This window comes from Artibeus jamaicensis, unplaced genomic scaffold, assembly GCF_021234435.1.
Source record: "Artibeus jamaicensis isolate MK-2021 breed Jamaican fruit bat unplaced genomic scaffold, CSHL_Jam_final scaffold_1964, whole genome shotgun sequence".
Taxonomy (NCBI): Eukaryota; Metazoa; Chordata; class Mammalia; order Chiroptera; family Phyllostomidae; genus Artibeus; species Artibeus jamaicensis.
The window spans coordinates 15920397-15936493 of record NW_026522030.1 but is presented as its reverse complement, the minus strand read 5'-3'; the positions used below and the strand labels follow the sequence as shown (position 1 = coordinate 15936493).

At 47.0% G+C, this 16097-nt stretch overlaps 1 protein-coding gene across 1 annotated transcript in view; it reads right to left on the bottom strand.

Annotated features, from left to right (window-relative positions):
- Positions 1–1257: 1257 nt before the first annotated feature.
- Positions 1258–16097, bottom strand: part of GRIN3A (glutamate ionotropic receptor NMDA type subunit 3A) — a 152988-nt gene continuing 138148 nt past the window's right edge. The window contains exons 7-9 of the mRNA XM_037139390.2: positions 9020–9184; positions 7882–7958; positions 1258–3396 (exon numbers count right to left, since the gene is read on the bottom strand). Of these exons, the coding sequence (XP_036995285.2) occupies positions 3057–3396; positions 7882–7958; positions 9020–9184 (582 nt within the window). The 3' untranslated portion in view covers positions 1258–3056. The remainder of the gene's footprint in view (positions 3397–7881; positions 7959–9019; positions 9185–16097) is intronic.

Genomic DNA, 16097 nt, shown 5'->3' with positions numbered 1-16097 from the left:
GGGGCCCTGACTATTACTGACACGGACCCATCTGTTTTAATGCACTCAGTCATTCTTTACTGCGGGCTTCCAGGGCCAGCCGTTCTGCCTTGGAAAACAGGGCTGGGGGGCGTGTGGCGCGACCATGTCACATTCCAGGTTTCCCAGCACCTGAGCTCGGACCAGAATGGCCTTCCTCATCTCATGAGTAACAGCCCACAAGAGGAGGCAAAGTTGCAGCGTCCTCGGCATCCTTCCTCACCACAGCACCACCTCCACCTGAGGACTTCTGAGCGTGGTGTTTTCTGAGCCAGAGGAGAGCTGAGAGAGCAGAGGTGGGGCAAAAGAGAAAGGAAGGTTTTCAAAGGACCTACCAATTCATGAAATCTTTTTACAAAACACAACATACTGTTTCACGAATTGCAAAAACACTGTTCAATCACTACCGATAAAAATAACCATTGCTACTTAACATGAAGACAGCTTCATTTCACCACAAGCAATTTAGCTTTGTTTTTCTTTACCCGGGACCAGGAGGCATTTCAAGCAGTGCTGACAGCAGTAAGCCTGCTTTCAGCCCCTGCTGCTTCTTGCCGCATCCTGGCCACGGTTTTGGCCAAGTGGTTCCCCAGAGGGTTCTGGAGGAGCTGTGCCCTGGTCATCCACCTCGTGGAGAGACAGGGCAGTTTGGCATGTTATCACCACTGCTCAGAATGCCTTAGTAGAGAAGCTTAAGGTAAACCCGATATACAAAAAACCCAAACTTACAAAACAGACATTAAGGGATAATTCATTGCGTTACAAAAGGATTCTTTACAAAAGAATTCACCTCTGGGTTCCTTTAAGTAGCCAGCTTCTCAAGTGCAGTCAGGAGATGAGTTACAAAAGTGTCCACGTACAACGTTAGGAGCATGGCTGTTCTGTGAGCCGAGGTACGCCTGCCTGTACGCTAGCCTTCTCGGCTGCTCGGAGGGCAGGCGTGCTCGGAGCGTGGTGGTGAGACTCTGCAGCATCCTTAGCTGTTGCAGATGGCGCGGGGTAGGGGGTGGGGATGGTGAAGCAGCTGAGGAGCATAATCTTTCAAAGGCAGTTGCAAACCCACCTCCGGGCCTGGGGTGAGAATAGGGCATTTCAAAGCAGATGTCCTTCCTCTTTCCAGGCTCACCTGTTCCCTCCCCTGCTGAACTGTTTCATCTGTGAGGTTGATGAAGTCTAACTTTAGAACCCTCCCACCTCCCTCATCAGTATCCCCGTGCCTACACCCACCCCTGGGTTCTCTCAGGCAATTAACTAATTGCTGAAGTGTTATCTAATTACAGCTTAGGGTGTGATCTTTCCCTGGGAGCCTGGATAGTTCTTGGTGGGAATGCAGGGGCTCCATTCAAAAGTAGGCTGTGCCTTTGCAGCATCGACAGCTGTTACAGGGCCCCGGGGCTTTGCACAGTGCTGCCAATTCATTGTGGGCCCGCAGATGGACTGGGCTGCAGCAGAGTACTGAGAAGATAAAGCAAACAATTGAAAAACAAGGAATTCTAGTCCTCAAAGGTGCCCGAAACTGGGAGGGCCTGTTCAGAAGGTGAATCAGCAGGTACTTGTGGAAGTTTTTAAAAAACAAAAAAAGCTTTTCTCGCTTCTCCCACTGCCTGGGACAGTCACACTTCTCAAACAGTGTTTCCTGAAGAGTGATTTTTGGACCACATGGGTCAGGTACCTGGGAGCTCACATCCAGTCTCTCCCCTGACCCCCACCCACTGTCTGGGGAAGGGTCCTGTCAATCAGCATTTTAACGAGTTGAACCTGGGTGATTCCTGGCCTCACTAACATTGGGAACTGAAGTTCGGTAGCTCCCAGAGCCCTTTGCTTTCCTGCGTGTCCAAGCAGTTGTCCAGTGGGAAGGGGGCGCCTAGGCAGAGGGGGAGCCACGTTACCAATAGCAATCTTTAAGGGCGTCAGGTGGGGCCTGGGAGAGGATCGGAGGGACCAGATCTGCTCGTGGCTCCTCAGAGGAAAGTGGGTGTGAGGCTGGGAGACTGACTTGGCTGTTATCAAGACAGGTATGAGAAGCACAGGGCACATTTCTGAATGGTGAAGCCTGCGATGTTCACAAGCTTGAGGTTCACTTTTGGGATTTTTTTTTTTTGATCCAAGAGATAGGTGACTGCTGATCTGAAAATGGCCTGGTATGGGGTTTGCAGAACATTTTCACTGAACCCACAGTTGCAGTAAGCACGGATATTCCGGTTTTGTCCTAAGGCCACACCCATGTTTTGTTTTCCTCTCTTTCTCTTTTACAAAAGGCAAGCACTGCCTTGGAGATGCTTAGCTGGATTACAAGGACAGTCCTGTTCATTTTTTAGCCAAATTAATTTTCTGGCCCAGTGCTTTTGTTCTAAAAGCATGGTGTATATTTTGAATGCTTCTTTGACTTGTCCTTTCTCTCTACCTGCCACATTCCTGTCCCCTTTCACAGCGGCATGTGAACACGTTCCTTCTAAATGTTCATCAGGATGGTGTCAGAGAGCTGGGACGTTCTCAGAATCAAGGCTCTCTCACCCAGTGCAATCAGTCCTTGCCTGCTGTGATACTTACCCTGTACCTCATTCAGGGGAACAAATCTGGACTGGGGAGTTGTAGCAAAAAACCACAACCCTGGATAGTCCTGTTCTATGCTGAGAGTGAAGCTGACAACCTAGTAAGACAAGGTCTGGGCAACAATTCTTTTTATCTCTCGTTGTTAGTGCAGAGAAAGGGCTAAACACCAGAAATAGTACTGTGGCACTCGGTGAAAAGGTTAACAGGAGCTGGGGTTGTCTGGTAATGCACAAATCCCTAATGCTGTACTCACTCCTGACTAATTTAAGATTCCTGCTCTGAAAGGCTGTTACCCTGGAGACCTAGGGAGTCAGCTTGGGAAGAGCTGCTGCTGCCTTTTAGGCTGGGGAGCGCGGACTTGACCTCTGAGAAGACCTGGACCTCAGAGTCCCCACACCTTTGTCAGTTGTTACAAAAGAGCATTACAAAGTGTCTCAAGGGCTCAGAGGCAGGCCGGAAGCGACAAAGGGGAGGGGCAGCGTCAGCTAGGACTCAGGAGTCCGTTTTGTCCGTTGATACTCTTCCAGCTCCGTTTTCCTGCTCACGGCCAGCTGCAGCTCTTGCTGGATCACCTGAATCTGCTTCTCCAGCTCCGAGAGCTCCTGCATCACTGAGTTCCGCGCCCCGTGTACGGAGTCTGCTTTCCCGTTGGTGGTCAGTGAAGCAGGGAGCTCTCTTCTCCTCGGAGGGAGAGGGATGTCCTGGTGAGTCCCGATGCCCAGTTGGTTTTGTCCTCCCTCCTCACTGAAGATGTATTTTCGTTGGCTGTCGTGACTCTGATTGGAAGTATTCCACACAGAGAGCTGATGGGGTCTCACGTTGGACCTGGGAAACAAAGAGGCACTGTAGGTTGACCTTCCACTCTGCAGCTCTCAAAGTGCCGTTCCCCATCTGTTAGCCCTTTCCCGGGTGAGTGATATGGAGCCGGGCACATAATTCAGAGACACAGGAACAAAGCCACGGGCAGACTGCCTGCTAGCTGCTGTCATGGGGATGAAAGGGGCCGATATAGTTCTTTTCAACTGAAGTTCAAGGTCTTATCAAGTCTTATGCTGCCCTAAAACTGGAATGGATGTATCCTCTGCAGAGCTAATGGACCAGGGCATGGCCCATTCTTACATCAAGAACCTTAGATGTCTTTTTATTCCCTTCCTGCCAGTAAGGCTCAGAAATCAGCACTGCCTTGAAACATTCTGTGGCTAGAAAGATGGTGCTTCAGTAAAAGTAAGAAATTGGTTCATTCAGCTGCTGGACTCTAAGCACGAGCCTGATCATAGATACTATCACATGGCTTATCTTTGGTCCCATAGGTAGGACCACACGGATGCTCACCACTTCAGAAGTTTGAGGAGAATAAAAGCATAGGAGCCACAGCCTTCAGCAAAGTCTCCCATTAGAGGGGTGCCTTTATGTGGCTTGAGACTGGCAGCTCAGTTCTGAAGCTCGACAACAACAACGAAACACACAAGAAAGCCTCACGTTCTTGCCAGGATAACGACAGTCAAACAGAGATAGATTGACAATCCTCTATTGGGCTTGGGTCGAACCACACACCACCGTCTCAGAGAGATGGCTGTAGACAACCAGAGGGTTACTGATGGCCAGGTATAGGAGGTGGGGGGGGGGATCTGGTTTCTGAAATACACTTTGACGGTTGGACACAATGAGAAGAGTTTCTTGCTACAAGATCAGATTAGAGCCTTATCTGCAAAGCCACTGATTTCTTCTAGCCTTATGGAACAAGGAGGAGGAGGAGGATATGACCACTTTTGCAGTCTATCACAGGGCCAAACAGAACAGAAACCCTCTGTTAGGTCCTTGTGTATTGGTCCCCACCCATATAACTGAAGGAAGATTTTATCCCTGGACTCTTACTTGCCAGGGATAAAATGGGGAGGACCTTCCCCTGAAGGGGAGGACCTTCAGGAGGAGGGGTCGGGGGAAGGATACTAAAGTCTTGGTTCAGGTACACGGATGAGAACTAAACCACAAGGATTCGTAGGATGGCTCTATTGCATTTTTCCCTGTGATAGAAGGCGAAAGTGCTCACAATTCTTTGTTCTTCCTCATCCATGCCCCTCTGTAACATGACTTTGCAGGTCATCCTTACTAAGGGGATTCAAAAGGGGGAAGTCTGTTTTTCCTTCCCTTTGAATTTAGTCCATTCTCATGACTGTTTTGGGCAACAGAAAGTGGCAGGTGGCGGTTTCAAGCCTAAACTTTTAAGAACCTCACACACATCCACTCTCTCTCAGACCCTGCTGCTGCAATGCAAGCAAGTCCAGACTAGTGTGCTGGATGATAACAGGCCATGCAGAGAGCGTCCCCAGCCCGCCCAGATCACCCAGCTGAGGACCCATCACAGACCGGCCAGCCCTGAATGGTCTCCTCCCTGCCCACAAGCTGGCTACAGACTTATGAGCCAATGCAGCCGAGGTCAGGCAGGTCAAATGCCCAGCTGACCCACAGATTCATAAGCAACTCCCTGTTGTTTCAAACACTATCAAGATAATTTCTCACATGGTATAAACTAACTGACATATGCCCCAAGCCATTGAAACACACAACCGCCCTGTTGTTCTTTAACATTTTTCGTAGTCTCAGTCTCATATAAGTGAGCAGGGGGTACCAGAGCTTCGCTTTCATGTGTCCTGGGCTGGGTAAAACTTCTACAATGAGCCCACTCGCAGTCCTCCTGGTTTTATACCTGGATCAGAGATGGGGTTACAATTTCCCTTCTAGCCTTTAATTGTTCACTTCTGCTTAATTTTTTTTCAACTCATTTCCCATTGAGTTTGAATAATTTCAAAACAATCTTATTTGTGGTATGTGTTATATGGTTTACGATTTTTCTGTATCTAGGAGTGATGGGAAAGGGAAAAGGGGGGTGTACTGGAAATGTGGGGGGAGAAGGATACCAAAACTTACATGAAATCACATGCTCAATAAACCAAGGGCTATGTATAAATAGTCTCTTACAATTGCTACTTTTTTCTCTGCTTTAAATAAAAAAGGAGCAACATCAACTTTCATACCGTGACCCAAAGTTCCTCCCAGCCTTTCTTCAAACTCATATGTTAGTAACTGACTCATTTATCCATTGCTTTATTCACTCAACAAATACGGAGCTCACAGGGGGGATGTCACGGTGTGGCAGGCATGGGCATTTGCATAGATACTCTTCCAAAGAAGACAGTGGAGAGTTTTCAAGCCAACAGAACAAACTCTAGTATCCTAGGATGATTCACAACCGGATGGGGAAAACCCTGGAGTAGGGGTATCTACCTTACCTGTTTTCTTGGACTGTACAGGCAACCACAGAAATCAGGTAAGTGGATTTAGCTAATCTAGTTTTCTCTAGAGCTTTGTACACATATCTGGAAAAATAATGTGGATGAATAAGCAAAATCTGGATTACAAGACAAACTACTTTGGTATTGCAAGTGCTCTGATAATGGACAGGTGGCTCTGGGCCACCATGAGCGTCAGACTTGGTATCTGATCCGACCGTGGTACACTGCTGCTCTCCACAGTGTTTAAATTGTGTTGTGTATGGAGCCTTTCTCAGCCTTGGAGTGGAACGTGACCAGTGAGTGAACTGTATTTAACACGAAAAAGAAGCCAAGCAAGCTTCTGCAAAGCAGTCACAGACATGGAGGTCCAATGCTCCCCTAGACCATTCAGAAGGACATGACAGCTGTGGGACCCCAGACACTTGCTGCGTTTGACAAGCTCCAGGGGGGAACTGGGTTGTAAGCAGGTGGCACAGGAAATGGGGACGCAACCCGAGCCACAGGGCTTTGTTCTGCCTTAGTTCCTTCTCAAAATAAGGGGTTCTGGAAGGGGATTTGCCAAGAAACGTGGGTAAGTTGAGTGCAAGATGCATTTGGTTCTCAGTTTAGGCCAGAGAGATGTGTTTGGGACTCATCACAGCTGGAGGGGGGCTCCCTGGGCCTCCTGTTTCCATTATGGCTGGAAAACAAATGCTTTGTCATTATGCGATGATGTCTTTGCTGCTGTGTCTTCTTGTGTTCCTCTGGTTAAACACTGATGTAAAAAATAATTACAGAAAAAATATATGTAACATGACATAGAACAGCTGGGACCTGATTAGCCTACAGCTTGTGGCTGACAGGGCTGTGGGCTATGATACAGGGAGATCACAGACGGAGCACGGGTGGGGGGACGGGGGCGGGGGGGGGAGTCTGCTCACCGACTGCAAAGAGGCTTTACCGGATAGTGGAGGGGATTCTGACAAGCTGGATGCAAAGTGGAGAGATGGGGATTGCACAGTCCCGGGAAGGTTCAAACAGGAAAAACGAACCATGGTTTTCTCCCCATTTTCCTTTTCCTCTATTAGAGAAGTGTGAGTGTCAGGTTTCAAAATTACCCAGAAAGCCAAGCTTGGAGCCTAGGATCTGCCCTAGATGACAGTAGCTTGCAGGTAATGCCCTGAACAGAGGCCCCTGGGCATGTGGAGGAGCCAGGGGCCGCCGACGCCAGGAGCCAGCCCCAGACGCTTCCGACATCGTTAGCTACCATGAATGAGCAGACAACCGTCATCCACAGGCTGGATGTGGGCGAGGGGGGTGAAAGTCTAGTTTCAAACATCTTCTATGCATTTAGTGCGCGTTACTTCCTGGTAACGAGGTCCTCTTTTCTGGGGAGTTTGTAGTAAGAGTGCCAGGAAATGAATTAAGCAGAGCACATCTGTTGCCCACATTGCCTATTCCCAGGAGTACTGCAGGGGAGCGGGGAGCGGAAACACGCCCAAACGCAATTAATAGTGCGCGAAATGAATTACCTGCAGGATTCACAAACTGCCTTACCTGTATTTTGTACACAAGAGTGATTACTAAAATAGCTTTGTTTTCAGGGATTTACGTGTATTATCTCATTTAATTCTCACTGCATCTCTCTAAGGAATAGGTACTGTTTTTATCTCAGTTTCATGCAAGGAAACTGTGGCCTGGAGCAGTTAAATGATGTGCCTAAGGCCACACCTGCTGCCAGCGTCCGAGGCGGGATGTGGATCCAGCCGCTTCACTCCAGCGGCCACACCTGAGCTTTTACCCACGACGAGTGTCACCTAGGCTGCATTTCGGTGTTCACGTATGTACAGATATGTTCTTTGTTTGGTTTCTACTTGAAGTCACACACACTTCTACTGATTGTGTTTATCAACAGCATCATCCTAATTTGATCTGAATTATCTGTGCGTAATTTCCCTGTTGAGCACAGAGTGTCACTTTTATCTCTAAACTTTTCCATGAACAAATCTGAAGATGCCTGACATTGGCTTCTTCTTACCTCTTCGCCACACGCTTAGTCTTGAAATGTGGCTTCTTTTCCTCTACGAATGTTGTATTTAGCGCTCTGTGTAATCTCTGGTGGAAAGAACAGATTCACACATAGAGATCATTAGAAACATACAGTCAGGGACAAAGTTCTGCCTGTGATTTGATAGTGTATCTTGTCGCTACAGACCTTAGCCTCTTCAAACAAACTTCCAGGGGTGCCCAAAAAGAGATCAACATTCAGTCCCAAATCTCAAGAGAACAAGAATTATGTTATTATCCTACCTGGAGGGAAAAAATAATTTGATGGGAAGCTTAGGGATGCTCTGGGTTGTAACAAGGTACATAAAAAAGAGCTGCCATGACCAAGGTGTGGCAAAAGGCCCAGTGCATTTGCTAATGATGCGTTAAAAAAAAACCCCAAAACCCGAGCTTCCTAGCAGCCGAAACAAAAAAGGAAAGAAGATCATTTGAGAATGAAAGTAATCCCATTAACACACAATGAAGATCAGTTGTCTGAGGAATTCTCCTTAAAAAACCAAATTCTTCCTAGGATTAAGATAGGAAAAACAGGGTTCAAATGTAACTGAACCAATGTAAGTTACTTAGAAAAAAATGTACTGTGATAACAAAGAGCAAAGCCAATGACTGGAGCAGAAGTGGCCCCATTTTCTGGACCACTGAAAATACAGAGAGAACAAGGGTGGGTGGGTTCATAGAGAATCAGGGGCTTTAAGCTCATTGAATGGATTCCAATTTTGGCAAGAAAGGAATCTATGGAAAGCAAATTTTCATGTCCTCTCTTTAGATTGTCACTATTTGTTGAAACCAGGTTAAAAACAATTCTGCTGCTTTCATTGTGAGCAGCAGTGGAGGGTTATACAGAAGGAAGGGTCTTTCAGGGAGAGCTTAATTTGAGGGGAAAGTGAACTAATGGAATAGAGGGAACTGTGTCTTGTACAGTGAGGGCGTCTGTACCACCCTAGTTCTCATGGTAACTTGTCGTTTGTCAGTCTGACTTGGGGCTCTGCAGATTTCTCCCACTACTGGGCATTCTGACGTTGAAGGACACTGGAGCAAAACAAACAAACAAACAAACAAACAAACAAACAAACAAACAAACACTGGAGCAAGGCGCCTGTGGCACGCACCTGACTGGTGTGGAGCCAGTACTGCAGCCTCGATTTGTTCTTGATTCGTGGTAGCAGCAGCCTGTACACTATGTGCTCACCCACGGCCGTCAGGATGGACAGACCCAATCCTGCGCACAGCAGCACGAAGAGTCCCGAGAAGTGTTTGATGCCCATTTGCAGAGTCTGGGGCAAAACAGAAAAGGACAGGCCGTGAACATGATGCTCCCCTTGGGCCCTCACTGGTTCTTCCTCAGAGGCAGATGGGTTTTTTCTAGACCCGGAGGATGCAGGAGACTGTGCCTTCCTGTGCACTCTGTAGAGCTCCCTGTGAAAGGAATGCAGCCCGGATCGAGGCCGCAGCGGTGCAGTTCCTGGGAGCCACTCCCACAGGGTCCTAGAGTAGGAAGGTGCCGGGCTGGTGCGGAGACCCTGAGTCGGGACCACGCTGCCGTCTCCACGGAGAGGCTGATGGGGAGTCCGATGACAGGAACAATTCAATACGTTAAAACCTTGACTGGTTGGTTATCAAGAAATGAACCTCTCTCAGGGGCACAGAATGTGTAGGTGTCAGGGGAAAAGATGATGAATTCAGTAATTTTGAAATTTAGGTCTGGCAGGGAACGTGGGCATCGACTACTTCAATGTGCTCACTTTACAGATGAGGAAGCTAGGACCAGAGAGGTGGTCCTAGGTCCCCACCTTCGTCAGCCATAGAGGAGAGAGAGATGGGACCTAGGATTTATGGATTGACAGGTATGATAACTGCAACCGATAGTTGAGGACACTGATGGCCCTGCAGCTTTGAAGTGACCACGTTGGTCTGCAGGTCCATGTTTGTGTCACTCCCTGGCCTGGGCTCTGCTGTGGTCGCAGCAGCAACAGTTACAGTAACTAAACGGGCAGGCACTTCCCTGCGGGGTTTGCCTGTGATATGTAAGAACGCTCATGAGTTCTCTGCGGAGCAGGTGTTACCAGTCGCTGACATCGATGACGAGTCCATCCTGTAGAAGGAAGGACATGTGATCTGTTGAGTGCCTACTAGGTGCCAGGCACTCTTCAGAGTCCCACAGGATGGAGACAGGAGGGTTTTGTCCTTGCCTTGAGTCAGCTTCAATCTCGGGAGGAAGTGAACAGGTATCCTCACAACCCCTGGGTTTTGGGGGGAAGCTGACTCATGAGATGAAGTTTAGACTAAGAGAGGCGGGTGGAACAGTAAGCATTCTAAGCCTGTGGTGCGGAAACAGAAAGGGAAAGACATGACGCCCTGGCACAGTGAGGTAGGGCTTGTGAGACAGACTGCGGCTTAGGGGCAGGGTGCACGAGGCCTGTGTCGTGGGGGAGAAGCTGGGACACCGGGCAAGCCCTCAGATGCCAGTGCTAAGGAGGAGCCCGGGTGTCATTCCTTTGCCACAGGCCTTTGGTCATCATTGTTGTCTGTCTCATCACCCATCTTTATCTAATACGATGTGTGGGGAGCACGGTTCTGAGCTCTTTACCAACGCAGTAGCTTGTTTAATACTCGTAATGACCTATCAGGTAGGTAGGAGCTGTTACCATCTCCACGTTATTGGTGAGGAAACTTAGGAACAAAGGAGCTAAATAACTGGTCCAAGGCCATGTAATTGGTAAAGGTCAGAGCCGAGGTTTGAACCCAGGCAGCTAGTCCCAGAGCCTACACTCGCAATCACGTCATTGACTGATGTGAGTGATCCTCCCATCCTCTTGAAGGGATTTTCCTTTCTTTCATTCTCCCCACCTCCACTCCCAGTTCCAGAGAGAGAGCCAGCCAGGCGTGATTCAGGCCTGGCTAGACCTCCCAGGTATTCCAGGAAGTGCATCGACGGGGCAGAGTTCAAAGGCAGAGCTTGGAGGTCTCAGGCATTGGTGGAGGCCAGGGCAGGGAATCTCATTTCCTCCACGACACTACTTCAGGCCGTGGCTCTGGCTCAGAGATGGGTGCTGGGGTCCCTGGTGAACTAATGACTACAGGTGAGCAAGGGTGCAGAACAGACACCAGGTCCAGGAGACTGGGATACAGGCAGGAGGACTAGGCAGATGGCCTGAGAATGCAGGCAGAAGCCCAGCCCTAGGAAGCAAGGCCTGCTGGGCCAGGATGGGGTAAGGAGGTGTACTGGGCCCGGAGGGCGACACAGGTGCTAGAGCTTTCCTTGGGACATCTCTCTACAGATGGTAAACAATGTCTAACCTTGACCTCCAGAAAGTGCTTACAAATGTGCTTGGAAATAACTTTTGGCCTGGACCTGATATAACATATACAGGAACCAGTTATCACAGAAGGGTTCAGTGTGTTATTACTGCTATGGATGAAGAGCAAACTGAGGCAATTTGCTTTGGACTTTAGCATAAACATCATCAACCATTTGGAAAAACACTGAACAGACTGGCACTGCTTTTTTAAAGGCTCTGCCAAGATGAGGAAGAAAAATGTAACTTATAGTGAGTCATCGTCCCTTTATTTATTTACTCTTTTATTATTTTTATGATTTTAAGTTGAACTTATTGGGGTGACATTGGTTAATAAAATGATACAGGTTTTCAGGGGTACAGGTCTATAACACATTGTCTGTATGTTGTGCTGGGTGTTCACCACCCCAAGTCAAGCCTTCCATCACCATGTATCCCTGTATCCCTTCTCCTACCGACCTCTCCCCTCTTCCCTTCCCCTCTGGCAGTCACCACGAATCATCTGTATTCTTGTGCACAACAATAGTCTCCTTTTCCTCTTGTTACCTCAACAACAAATAGCTGTATTCAGTTTATTTTGTACATCTCTTTCTTTAAATTTCTGTTGTTTACACCCATATACTAATAGACAAATAAAAGTATCAAGTTACTTTTTTTTAATTGGGCATCTAATATGTGTACCAGACACCAGTGGGGTCCTATGGCCTTAGGATAACCCTGTACATTAAATATCATTATCCCCACTTCACATCTGAGAAAATTGAGACTCACAGAGATTGATGATGTAACCCGGGATCACGCAGCTACCCAATGGGGAGCCGGGCTGTGGATCCAGGTCCGTCTGAGGCCAAAGCCCACACAGCTTTCAAACACACACCGTTTACAGATCCCTTGCTGTCTGCACTGTCTGCTCCCTATAACAACTTGCAAGCATTTTTATTCAAAGCTCAGCATCCTAATTGAAAACCCACTATAATCTGCCTGTGAGTGCCAACAGAAATGTTTAAATTGTGTCTGAGCCTGAGCGATAAGACGTAGGGCTGCAGCTGTCACTCGGCCGCTCGTCCTCGAGGCCCACAGGGTCCGTGTGCTGTGCATGGGTTATGTGCACCTGCTCCGTGTCATCACACGAGAACTGGTTTTCTAATGAGGTGGAACTGGTTCAACGTGACATGTATCTTTGGTGAGAGGAAGAAGGAGGAGAGGAGCAATGAATATTCAATGTCAGATCTGTAAAATAAATTTAAGTGAGGCAGACAAAATGATGATTGCAGTTGTGACATGAGAAGAAACATCACATTCAGATTTGCAATCAAAGCCCGGACTCATGTCATCAAGAGCTGCATAAATGGAAGCAAAGAGATGCAAACAGAAGTATGCTTTTTATTTTCTTCATCACTTCACCTGCCGCTTCATCTGATAGCTCACAGCCACAGGCTCCTGAGGTCCCCAGGGTCGAGGAGAGAAGACTATCCCAGGGTTTAGCCAGGGAGAAGTCTCAGTCATTTATGGTTTCCCTTTGTCCTTCGCAAGCTCGCTGCAGCTCACCCAATCTCAGATAACTCTTTAATCAATAAGTAATCATTCAGCCCTGACCTGTGTGGCTCAGTAGGTTGGGTGTCATCCTACAAAGTGAAAAGTTGTCAGGGCACATGCCTGAGGTGTGGGTTCCATCCTTGGTTGGGGACAACTGATCAATGTATCTCTCTCACATCAATGCTTCTCTTCCTTTCTCCCTCCCTTCCCTTCTCTCTAAATAAAATCTTTTAAAAAAGGAATTATTCAAAAAACTACCTGTGTGCTCATTTTATTTTGCTAAATGTTATTTATACTTATGTTTCCTTAATATTTTTATTTTATTGTTCATTTACAGTAGTACATGTGCATTGCACTGTGGAAGGAAACACACCCTGCACACTGAACCTACAAATACCCAGTAATTAAACATTAAAAAAGAATGGTGTCTTAACTGCTTTGTGCTATGCAGAAATCCTTGGTAGACTGCCCCACAGGACAATCCACGCATTGTGCATGAGACATTGAACATCTATAAGGTGCCTAAGAGTGTTTTAGTGATATTTAGGGAAGCTGGTTGGGTTTTAGTGGAAGTGGGAGTGCTTTATTGTTTTCCCCATCTAGAGTAATGAGAAGGACCCCCACCCTCTGCAAATTCAGTAGCTAACACATTTTCTGGAACAAACTAGATTCAGATAAAGGGAGGTGCCTTTACTGCCCAACGCTCGGAGCGGTCTCTGTCCAGATCTTCAGTGCTCCCCCTGACAGGTAGAGGCTGGGACCGCCAATTTTGTTGCTGCCCAGACCTTGCTTTGGGTCCTCCTGCTCAGATGTAGATGCTGGAAACATCTGACAGCTGGTTAGATAACTGACTAGTTCTCAAACCTCCAGCAGGATGTGCAGTCTTAAAGTATTTCACTCATCGTGTGCCTTAGATGTTACTGGCTGAGTCCTATGAACTAAGCCTGCCTAGCTCCCAGTCCATATCTCCCAATGCACAGCAACTGCTCAGTTTCTCTGGTCCTCTAAAGAGTCCTCTGCTACTTTCACTGCCCATTCTCTTTCCCTGACCTGCTCCAGCAGGTGTTCGTCCTCACCCATTACCTAAACAATGCCCATAGAAGACATCAGTGACCTTCACATTGCCAAATCCACTAGTTTTCACCTTATTCATTATCAGCCCAGACACTGTTGCTTATTTAATCTTCTTTATTTTCTTCACTGTTCTTGGGATTCCTCTCTTTTTATTACACATCAGTCTTGCTTTCTGGTTCCTCCCCATCTTTCTGAACATAAAACACTGGCAAGCCTTCAGTGACTGAGCTACATTCACTTTCTTATCCAGACTCATGGCTTCAAATGCCACCTATGTGCCAATGACTTCCAAATTTAGATCTTACCCAGCTCCCGACTCAGCCTCGCTATGTGAATATCTAACAGACATCTCAAATTAACACATCAAAATAAACTCCTAACTTCTCCCCCGAAATCTGCTCCACACACAGTCTTGCCCATTTTAATACATCTCCATCCTTGCAATAGTTCAGGCCAAAGACCTTAGAGCCAACTTTGACTCCTCTCTTTCTCCAGTCCTGTACCAAGTATGTCTGCTGATATGGTGGACTCTACCCTCAAAGTATATCTAGAATGTGATGACTTCCTACCACCTCCACCAACCACTCTGGAGGGTCCAAGGCACAGTCATCTCTCACCTGGTCTGTTAAAAAAAAACCTTCCTAATTGGCTCCCTGGCCCCTTCAGCCTGTCTTTTGCATAGCAGCCAGAATGACTCAAAATATGTCGGTCTTGTGCCCAGTACTCAGTGATGGTTCTCCATCTCACACAGAAGACACGTCAGAGTCCTTACAATGGCCTAGAAGACCTTACGTGATTTAGCCCCATGCATCCTAATTTTATATCCTTCTTCTCTGACTTGTTCATTCTGTCAGCCATGTGGGCTTCTTCACTTTTCCTTAAATCTGTTGAGCAGTTTCCTGCTTGAGGGTCTTCATTTTCTGTCCTTTCTGTCTGTAAACTCTTCCATCAGGAATCAGCATTGCTCTTTGCCTCCTTTTCTTCAGGTCTCTGCTCAAATGTCACTGGTCAGTGAAGTCTACCCTAACCACCATGGTTACAAAGCAAATCCTGCCTTCCTCCTCCCTGTCTTTCCTGGACACAGTCTATTCCCATTACCTTCCTTTATTTTTATCCCAACAGAATATCTATTTGTTTATTGCCTATTTCCTTTAAAAATTATTTATTTATTTTTAGAGTGAGGGGAAGGGAGGGAGAGAGAGAGAGAAACATCAATACGAAAGAAAAACATCAATCAGTTGCCTCTCACACCCCACAAACTGGGGATCTATGGAGCCCAGGACCTACCCAGCCCGAAACCCAGGCATGTGCCCGGACTGGGAATTGAACCAATGATCTTTCGATTTGCAGGATGATGCCCAACCCACTGAGCCACACCAGTCAAAGTGGTTATTTCCTATTTTCCTCCTTTTGTAGAATAAGTTCCAAGAGGCCAGGGATTTTGTTCATTTTGTTCAGTGTATACACCCTGATTATCTAGAATACCGAGTAGCACTTAATAAATTTTCAATAAATTTTTTGAATAGATGACAGAATATGAGAGCTAGAATCTTTTTTGCATAATATTAATTTACAAATGTGTTTGTATAATATAATAAGGTAGACATATATCTTCCCCAAAAATACTTTCATAGGTCTCAGGAGATTTTTAGAATAACTCTGTGAGGAAGGAATATATAGATGGATATTCTCAATTGATAGATGAGAAAACAGAGGCTTAGAGAGCTTGGGAAACTTGCCATCCTGACTTCATCCTGCCAGTGTTCATCAATTTGAGGACCTAATGTGGGAACCTAAATGAAAAATATATTTACAATTAATAAAGTGAAAAATTGAAGACTAGGTGCATTCATTCAGCAGGGTTCTATTGGAAGTGTAGTGTATTGACTCTTTTTGCTTAGGATCCTTTCTCTGGGGAGCTGCCCTTCCTCACGTCACGTTCTTGGTGTGTTTACCAGTCAGACTCTCCACTCCTTGTGTTGTTGGTAGAACTCAGGCTCTTCCATGGGATCACAAGGAAAGCGTTCCAGGGACCCACACGTGACAGATTGTGGTGTGGCTATATGGTCTATTCAGTTGGAAATCTGCCCCCGGGTTTGCCATGTCCCATCTCTGTCTGTCCTGCTGTGCAAAACGTCCAACTCTGTCCTCAGCAAGGCCAAAGCAAAAGCTAGTGTCTAGTTTCTGTTCTACCTTAAAGCTTAGTCTTTTGGAGCCCGTGCCATCTGCTGCAGGCCCTAGTCGCTGCTTCTGGTAGCGTGCTCCTGCTGGGAGGGAGACC